Source organism: Electrophorus electricus, chromosome 22 (assembly GCF_041902795.1).
Source record: "Electrophorus electricus isolate QZ-2024a chromosome 22, ASM4190279v1, whole genome shotgun sequence".
Lineage (NCBI taxonomy): Eukaryota > Metazoa > Chordata > Actinopteri > Gymnotiformes > Gymnotidae > Electrophorus > Electrophorus electricus.
This window is the reverse complement of record NC_137518.1, coordinates 7,730,444-7,739,716: the sequence shown is the minus strand read 5'-3', so window position 1 is coordinate 7,739,716 and position 9,273 is coordinate 7,730,444. Positions and strand designations below refer to the sequence as shown.

At 39.8% G+C, this 9,273-nt stretch overlaps 1 protein-coding gene across 1 annotated transcript; it reads right to left on the bottom strand.

The window, feature by feature from the left end:
• Window positions 1-6,734: 6,734 nt before the first annotated feature.
• On the bottom strand, window positions 6,735-9,273 carry LOC113572434 (E3 ubiquitin-protein ligase MARCHF9). The gene is given in 3 exon segments (XM_027001998.3): window positions 6,735-7,021; window positions 7,024-7,052; window positions 9,059-9,273. Coding segments are annotated over 3 exon segments (531 nt in total).

Below are 9,273 nucleotides of genomic sequence, written 5' to 3'. Positions count from 1 at the left end.
TCATCAAAGCGTCGAGACTCTGATTGGCTAAGCGGTGTGCACGTCTGCTTTACCTATGCACAGCTAGTAGTCTCATAGGACTGGTTTTAATATCGAGGTTTTCAGCGATTTATCAAGAATTCAATTTATTTTATTTTTTTAATTTATTTTTTTTTAAAGTTAATGTATCGCGATCAAGTTTTGTTGACGAAGAGCGAGGCGTCAAATTGCTTAGCAAGAGTTACTTTCGAATCAATGAAATTTGCACCCAGCCACATTGCTTGTTATGCTGTGGTCAAAATACAAAATATTTTAAAGCAATTACTTTGCTTTATGCACATTTTAATTTATTCATCTCATAAAATAAAAAAAGAGTGCAGAGACTGCAGTATGATCGAGGATGAACGTTTATTCGTGGGCATCACATACTTACGGCTGTACAAACTCTGCTACTCAAACGACATTTGAATAAATAAAATAAGAGTTTTGGGGATTCTGATCACGTATGATATAACACATCTTCAAATTCAAAGTATCAAGTAACTACTGTACAGAGATGTGTACAGATCATTTTATCTTCCAGTTGCTTAGATGTTTTAATGTGCTGGACTCCTCTACGTGGCGCGACAGTACATCTTAGTGCACAGCTTTTCCAAGAAGCGCACGTAAAAACGGCATGGCAGTCCGGACTAGAGTAATGTGTAGCCCCGTACCGCACGTTTTAGCGTTTTCTCAGCTCAGGCACGAATTCCCATTTTAAACTCAATAACTGATTATTAGCTGACGTGTTTAGTCAGATGTGTTGGCAGGGAACACAATAAAATGTGCAGTGCAGACCGCAATACATACAAAAGGGCCATGTATGCACCTTGCAAGGAAACCTCGAACAACTATTCAGTTAAAACGACTGCTCCTCCACATGGCGAGGACTGCAAACGATCACCATTTAGATGTCAGAAACATCAAACATCACAGCATACTCCCTGCTCCCAAACAAGCTAAACAACTTCTAATTAAGATTTAAATTACAAAAACATCTACTCCCCCTGTAGTTTAGATACAGTTAGCCTGCAACACCCCGACTGCAAACTTGTCACACTTAACCTGTGCTTATTCTCACCTCTTTAGCACTTACATCTTCTTCTCCCACACTCATCACCATCACTGAACATCAGGTCAGCCAAGTAAGGTAGTTGAGCATTAAAACAAATTACTTGAAAAATAGAACGTAAATGGCGCCACACTAAGTTTGTAGTCTTCCAGCATGCATGGAAGGAGAGCCTTCTCAACCATAGAAAAGCACTTATCTCTCGACCCTAATAGAAAATAAACAAAATAATCCTAAATTTCTTTTTAGTACAATTCCACATCTAACTAGGAATAAAACTGACAACAATGCTCATATTACAACATCACACAGTAGTAATGAGTTCATGAATTTCTTTAATGAGAAAATTAAGCACATTAGAGATAACATTAAGAGTATTAACATGACATTGGGCATCTTCTTAGAGATCAGAACAACCAAGCTAAAAATTAACTCTAGAATCCTTTACACCTATCCAAGATCCAAAACTTACATCTCTGATCTCACGCTCAAAATCTACACTTGCTTACTAGATTCACTGCCCACACACTTTCTTAAGGAAATCCTACATGAAGTAACTGAACCTTTACTAAATTTAATAAACTCCTCCTTGAAACTGGGGTATGTTCCTAAATCATTCAAATTAGCAGTAATCAGACCACTTATAAAAACAAACAAACAAAAAAAACAAAACAAAACAAAACAAAACAAAACCCAACTAACCTTGACCCATGTCAGTTGTCAAACTACAGGCCGATTTCAAAACATTTATTTCCAAGTTCCTAGAAAAAGCTGTAGCTCAAAAGCTAAGCTCATATCTGAATCAGAACCAGTTACATGAAATATTTCAGTCAGGCTTTAGGCCTAATTATAGTATGGAAACAACACTAATTAAAGTAGTTTATGACTTCTTGTTGGCATCTGACTAGGGTTATGTCTCTTGGCTTATATTGCTTGATCTGAGTGCAGCATTTGACACTATCGATCACAATATTTTACTAGATACACTCAAAAATGTTGTTGGAATTAGGGGAATAGCCCTTTCCAGGTTTAAACCTTATCTAGGTGGTCACTACTAATTTGTTAACATAAATGAGACTTCTTTATATATGCTACATCTAGGTGACATTATACGTAAACACTGTGATAGTTTCCAGTGCTGTGCTGATGATACTCAACTATATGTCTCAGCCAAACCAGAGGACATATAACGGCTTAGTATTATTGATGAATGCATAAAGGACATCAGACACTGGATGTTGAGGAACTTTCTCTCACTTAATCCTGACAAAACAGAGGTGCTTCTATTAGGCCCAGAGACAGCTAGGTCCTCACTCTCTAATTAATGAACCGCAGTGGTCTCCCAATCAGATATTCTCTAATAGTTAAAGATCTTGTAGTTATTATGTATCCCGGTCTCTCGTCCGAAGCTCATGTAAATAATATTTCTAGAATTGCCTTTCTTAGGAAACATTTCAAAGTTTAGGAACGTGCTCTGCTCACCTGATGCAGAAAAGCTAAACCATGCATTTATTACCTCAAGATTGGACTGTAGTGCCTTACTATTTGGCTGTACATTAAGTGTAACAGCTCTGGCCCGCGTGCCGCCAGGCAGGACGCAAAGAATTCCTCGTTGGTGCAAGACATTTATTAACGTTAAACACGGACAACACAAGTGGCACTCACATACAACTACATGGGTGAACATTATTAAATATTTAACACTAGCGACATACACTTAAATACAAAACGGTGAATAAATACAAAAATTAAATACAAATTAAATACGGTGAATTAAATACAAAAATACAAACACAGACGTTATGTGCTACAGCTACTGTTTACATTTACAATTCACAATGAGACATAGGTAGCAACAATAACTGACAAAGGGAGCACACACGGACAGGGGTTTAAATAAACACACAAGATATTAACATTAAACCCTATACACTTGTGCGCAGTCCCGGGGGTGTGGTTACCAAAAACAAAAACACAGTACATTTGTGAATCCCCCTGCACATGGCGGGCTGTACCACATGACTTATATGGGGGGAGGAGCAGTCTGTGACATTAAGTGCCTAACCAAGCTCCAGCTAGTTCAAAATGCAGCAGCCAGAGTTTTTACTAGAACTAGAAAATTTGATCAAATCACTTCTATCTTAGCTACTATAAACTGGCTCCCAGTAAAATTTCATATTGATTATAAAATACTTCTAATAACCTACAAAGCACTGAATGGTCTTGCCCCCCCGTACCTTAGAGTATTCTTAATGCATTATGATCCACCACGTCGGCTTAGATCAAAAGGTGCAGGCTCTTTACCAGTACCAAGAATTTTTAAAAATCTACTTCAAGCGGCAAAGCCTTTTTCTGTAAAGCTCCCACACTATGGAATAAACGTCCTGTAAATGTTTGATAATCAGACACAGTCTAAATATTTAAGGCTAGTCTAAACACCTATCTGTACAGTCAGGCATTTTATTAACTCCATGGGCATTGAGAGTTATGGTAAACTGGGATATTATGATGCTGTCACTTCACCTCTCTTTTGTCACTCAGGTTTGTTGACTGAGAGCGGCAGAGTGATGATGTTCCAGGGTGCCCTCATGCCTGTGTTTCCTTCTGGCTCTTTCCTTTAGCTGCGCTGCCATAGCTAGATCTACTAGAGTCCATCATTGCACATTATAGTTCCCTAATATACACACCCTCATACCTGGACATGCCTAATAATCTAGTTTCTCTTTCTGTCAAGGTACACCTACCCCTGATGTCATTATGTTACTGAGCCTCAACCTGTCTCAGCTGCCATGGATACTCCTATCACTCCTGGGTGTCCCCTGCTGTAGCTCACCACACCTGTACCCCAGCCAGCTACTTCTCCGTTGCCCTTGATAAACATTCACGTGCAGGATGTCATGATGTTACTGAGCCTCTACCTGTCTCAGCTACCATGGCTACTCCCACCATCCCCTGATGTCCCCTTCTGTAGTCCACCACACCTCCACCCTAGCCAACTACTTTTGAGTTTTTCCTTGCCACTTTTGCCCTTGGTTTGTTCACTGGGGGCTTGGAATTAGACATTTGCAAAGTTGCTTTGTGATAACATCTGTTGTAAAAGCGCTATGTAAATATTTAATTTTGATTGATTTTTTAAAATTAAAGTCAAATTTATTTATATAGCGCTTTTTACAACAGACGTTGTCACAAAGCAACTTTACAGATCATCAGGTCCAAGCCCCAGTGAGCAAATCAAAGGTAAGGAAAAATGGTAATTGTAAGGAAAAACTCCATAATAGCATGGGGTAGAAACCTTGAAAGGAACCAACACTTAAAGAGGCAGCCATCTACTTAAGTTTCACACCAGACAGCACCACATGAACAAAATAAGCAAAATGGAATAAAGTAAGTATTAGAAACATAACAGAAAGCAGGCCCTATTGTAAAAATAGTGCATGTCATGGGAAAATGATCCAGATGCTCATATGAATAAATGAATTTCCTATTCTGGATTCAATGTAAGTGAACCTCATCTGTTGCAGGAACAACTCAGAAACAGCAACTTGATATTCACCCTTGCAAATTACAGTCCACTATCAAAATGTCTACACTAAATCCTGCAACACCTGAATGGCCCTCACTCCTATGCAACTGGATACAGAACTGGAAAACTTCCCGTTTAATTGGAAACATTATGTAAGTGTGGTTGACCAACATTCAGACCCACTCTGCCTCAACACCAGTGATGTGTAAACCCTTTTGCTCTACTCTTTTTACACCAGTGACCATACTTCTAACAGTGACACTGTTAAACTTATTTGCAGATAACTTTGGTTGGACTAATTTCTAACAACGATAAAGGAATTAAGGCATCTGGCATCATGGTTTGGAGCTAAGAACCTGCAGTTGAACTCTCCAAAAACTGTTGATATGACTACTCCTTTTAGAAGGAAGTCAAACGTGGTGTGACTGGGAATTCATAGCTTCACATTCGGTATAGCAGTCTTACAAATTTCTGAGCAACACCAATCAGTAAGATCTGTAATGGGACCAACATGGTACAGCAATTTTTTCCCCTGCAGCACCTCAAGAAATATTAGCTGCCTCAAACCCTATTGGTCCAGTTCTATGTTGCTATAATTTAATTCACCATCACTTCCTCCAACTCTGTCTCATTCAGCTCTGCATCTTCACACATCAAGTCCAAGCTGTAGGCAGTTGTGCAATGTGCAGAGAAAATCATTGGCTGCTGGCTCTCAAATCTTCAATACCTTACTCATCTAGTATGAGGAAGAAAGCAAGGAAAATCATGGCTCTCTCTCCCAGTGACCCCCATCTCTGTAAGGGTTGATGCCAGGCCAAGGCCCCCTATGGCCACCAGAGGGAGGCCTCGAGTCAGGCACACCACTAATCAGGCTTAACACCCAACAGCTAGGCTAGACCTTATATAAGCCCAGTGAGCCAGTTATTCAGTGCTGGGTCTTTGTCAAAGTTCTGAGACAAGCTTCTAGCTGGTAACTTCAGGTATTGAGCCCTTGTGTTACACCTCATTTCTTATCAGCGAAGATGTTTGTTGTCCCCTCCCCTCTCCAGTTTTCCCTCTTGAGTCGGTCTCTCTCCTGAGGCTTAGCCATTCAGGTTCCTCCCTGTTTTCTGGTTTTGTTTGGGAAGTTTTAGTTTGGTTTTCCCTGGTGCATCGTGGTTGCCATTTCTTCCCGTGGCCTCCTTTGTTCTCTATTTTTCCACACTTGGCGTGGTGTTTAGTTTTTCCTTTTGTTTTACCTGATCCAAGATCTAACTGTTCTGCACACAAGCCCACCATTGTTAGAGTGTGGTTGCTCACCCAGTAGGCTGTTGGTGTCATCACCTAGCTGACCTGGGTTTGAGCCCACCTTACAATCTCAGTAGAGACCAGGAAGGAAAGCCCTAAAGACTTGGACCAACTGCACATCCCACAGGGTATAATCTTCCTAAATTCTTATATCCCACTGCTTTGACTAGTGGCTTTGAGTACACTTTACAGCACATGTTGTATTTATTTATTTTTATTACAATTTCTTTTTTGATTAAAAAAACATTGTGCTGTACATAACTGTATTTACTGTGTGTGCCATGCACAATCTTTCTGTCTTATAATAATCCCATTTGTAAAATTGTATTTGCCATCTAAGAAATACATCAAAACTCAAGTTGTCTTTCTTTATTTGGTGCTGTGAAGTTGGTAATAGTTGGTGCTGATCTGTAGGATGTCCTATTAACAAAGCAGTATACAGTGGATGGTTGCACCTTTAGTTTATTGGGTCTCCAGTTGTGGAATTTGGTAAGCTTTTAAGGATTTATTTTTGTAGACTTTATTTGCTAATTTTATCACATTTTCTTATTTATTAGATTTTTTCACACATTTAGATGAAACCGTTTAGATAAAATTACTGTTAGTTAAAATTATATAAAATTTCTGTTTATATAGTCTCTTTTTAATCAACAGGTCTTAAAGCATCCCGATTAAAAATAGTTGTACCCACTCTCTATATTGTATGCTTTTCACACCTATGCTACAAAATTTGTAAATTTGTCAGATTTCATAAACAGAGCAAGATTAAGATGCCAATCAAGAGTTTTGTGGAGGGAAAAGGTCCAAGGTTCCATTTTTAAGAAACAAACTTCCATCTCAAACAGTAGTAATGTTCATCATGACATTATGGTTTGTAGCTGTTCCAAGGCGGTGCTCACTAGGCCGTAGAATATGCAATAGAGTGTATCTACAGTGCTGGTTGAGTAAAGTTCTAATGGGCTGCTCAGTGTGACCTGCACGGACGTTTAGGCCTGAAGTGTGTGGCAAACTCCTTAACCCTTGATCCCCTTCTTTACTGCTGGAGGTGGTTGAAGCCCCTAAGTCTTTAGACTTGTCATAATTCAATACTTTCCACTGCTGGTTCACGGCTTGCTAGTACTTCAATACACAGATGAATCCTCATGGATTATAAGGCTTGTGAACAAAAACGGGTTGAAGGCATGATCAAGAAAGAGGAGAATACCAGAGAAGGGTAGTGAAGGAAATAAAACATGAGAAAACAAATCAAGGACAAAGAGAGAAGAAGAAAAACAAAGACTGCAATTATCATTATAACCAGAAAACAATCATCAAAAAATTATTTTTTTCCACACATTTTTCATGATGTGAATAAAAAAACAGGTATTGCTTTTAAAAGTATTCATATTACAAAACAGTAATTTCAGGAATCTTAAAAAACACAACCTATGCTCTTGGTGAAATAGCCCTGGAATATTTATGAATATTTCAACCAATACTTTAATTGTATATATTAACTAATTAATGATTTAAATTAAAAAATTAAATTAATTAAAATTAAAAAAATTAAAATACAAGAGAGTTGTATAATGGTTTATATTTATAGTTACATAAGTACAAATGATATCAGCAGATGAAGATTACTATGGAAGATAAAAAGGTTTCTGACTAAACAGAGTTGCAGACCTGAATAGTTGTGCTGCATACATGTGATTTCAAGCATTGCATAGCAAGTGTTTCTATTCAATGGAAATGTACAGTATCTGCAATAATATTTTAAAATTAAATAGTATTTGTCACGATACGTCCCCTCCCACTCTGTGTGTGTGTGTGTGTGTGTGTGTGTGTGTGTGTGTGTGTGTGTGTGTGCATGGTCAGGCCCTCACCTGATCCTTGTTCTGTGTCATTTGCATGTATATAAGTCTCTTGTGATCGGACTCTGTGGAGTACTACAGACCTGAGCTGGACCACTGGGACTGGTACAGTGAGGACCAGTACCCAGAGTTGGACTCAGCAGGGTTTTACGATCCCTAAAATGGACTATCAGAAAGGCTATGCAGCTCGTGGAGAGGGTAGGAAGTATAGTGATATTAGTTTTTGGTCTGACTCGGAATTTGACCATGTGGGGGATCCATTGATGGAGGCGGAGGAGGTCCTCCATAAGGATCCTCCCTCTGTTATGGACACCGCATTAGCAGACTCCAAGGCCTAGCCGACAACTGGGGAACAGGCTGGGGTTCCTGCTGGCTTCCCTGGACTTTTTCAGTTTCCATTGTGTAATTTTGTGCATTTACCTGTTCCTGTCACAGTACCTGTCCCTGTCACCCTTAGTGTACCGATCACTTTGTTCCCCCTTTGTGTCTATGCCCATTCCCGTTTGTGTGCCCGTCCCTGTGTCTGTCATTGTCCTTGTCTCGGTCTTCCTTCCCTCTGACCTGCTCGCACTAGCATTGGGTCGTATCGGGTCGCTCTGTCCTCCTGCCTCGCCATTTGGCATCGGTTTCGGGGATGTAGCCTGATAGGCTGGCACGCCAGGAGTCGTGCTGTTGGGGAGGGGCTCTGTCACGATATGGCCCCTCCCCCTTGAAGTCTGTCTGTGTGTGTGTGTGTGTGTGTGTGTGTGTGTGTATATGTGTGTGTGGTCACACCCTCTTGTGTTTCTCATCTGATCCTTGTGCTGTTGGGGAGGGGCTCTGTCACGATATGGCCCCTCCCCCTTGAAGTCTGTGTGTGTGTGTGTGTGTGTGTGTGTGTGTGTGTGTGTGTGTATGTGTGTGTGGTCACACCCTCTCGTGTTTCTCATCTGATCCTTGTTCTGTGTCATTATTGTCCCCGTATATAAGTCTCTTGTCTAATTGTGGATGTTGTCGATGTTTAACCCCTGATAGCCTGTGAGCTACGACTTCTTTGTCGTGTGCGCTAATAAACATAGGTCTCTATTTTATTCTACTCATCCCCACTTCCTGCTCTGCCTCCTCATCGTTACACTATTGTAATGGCAACATTTGTTTTCAAATCGAAATTTATTTATATAACGCTTTTTACAACAGATGTTTTCCACTTTCATTAAATCAGAAAACACAAACCATCTGGTATTTTGATATTCTATTAATTAAAATTTCTTTTAAACATTTGCTTACTTGCGGACTATTTACAAATGTAATTTTACCCAGGAGGATGACTTACCTATGCAAACAATGTCCATGAAGTCATACATGCCATAGCATATTTGGAAAAGCAGATCCTGCCGTTGCCATTTGGCTGAGGGGCTGAGGGAGGACCACACCAGCCAGGAAATACTGGCAATGAGGAAAAGGGAACCCAGGATAATGGCTGTAATCTGGATCTTCTCAATCAGTCAGAGAGATTGTCTGTCACTGAAAATATGGTAAGGCAT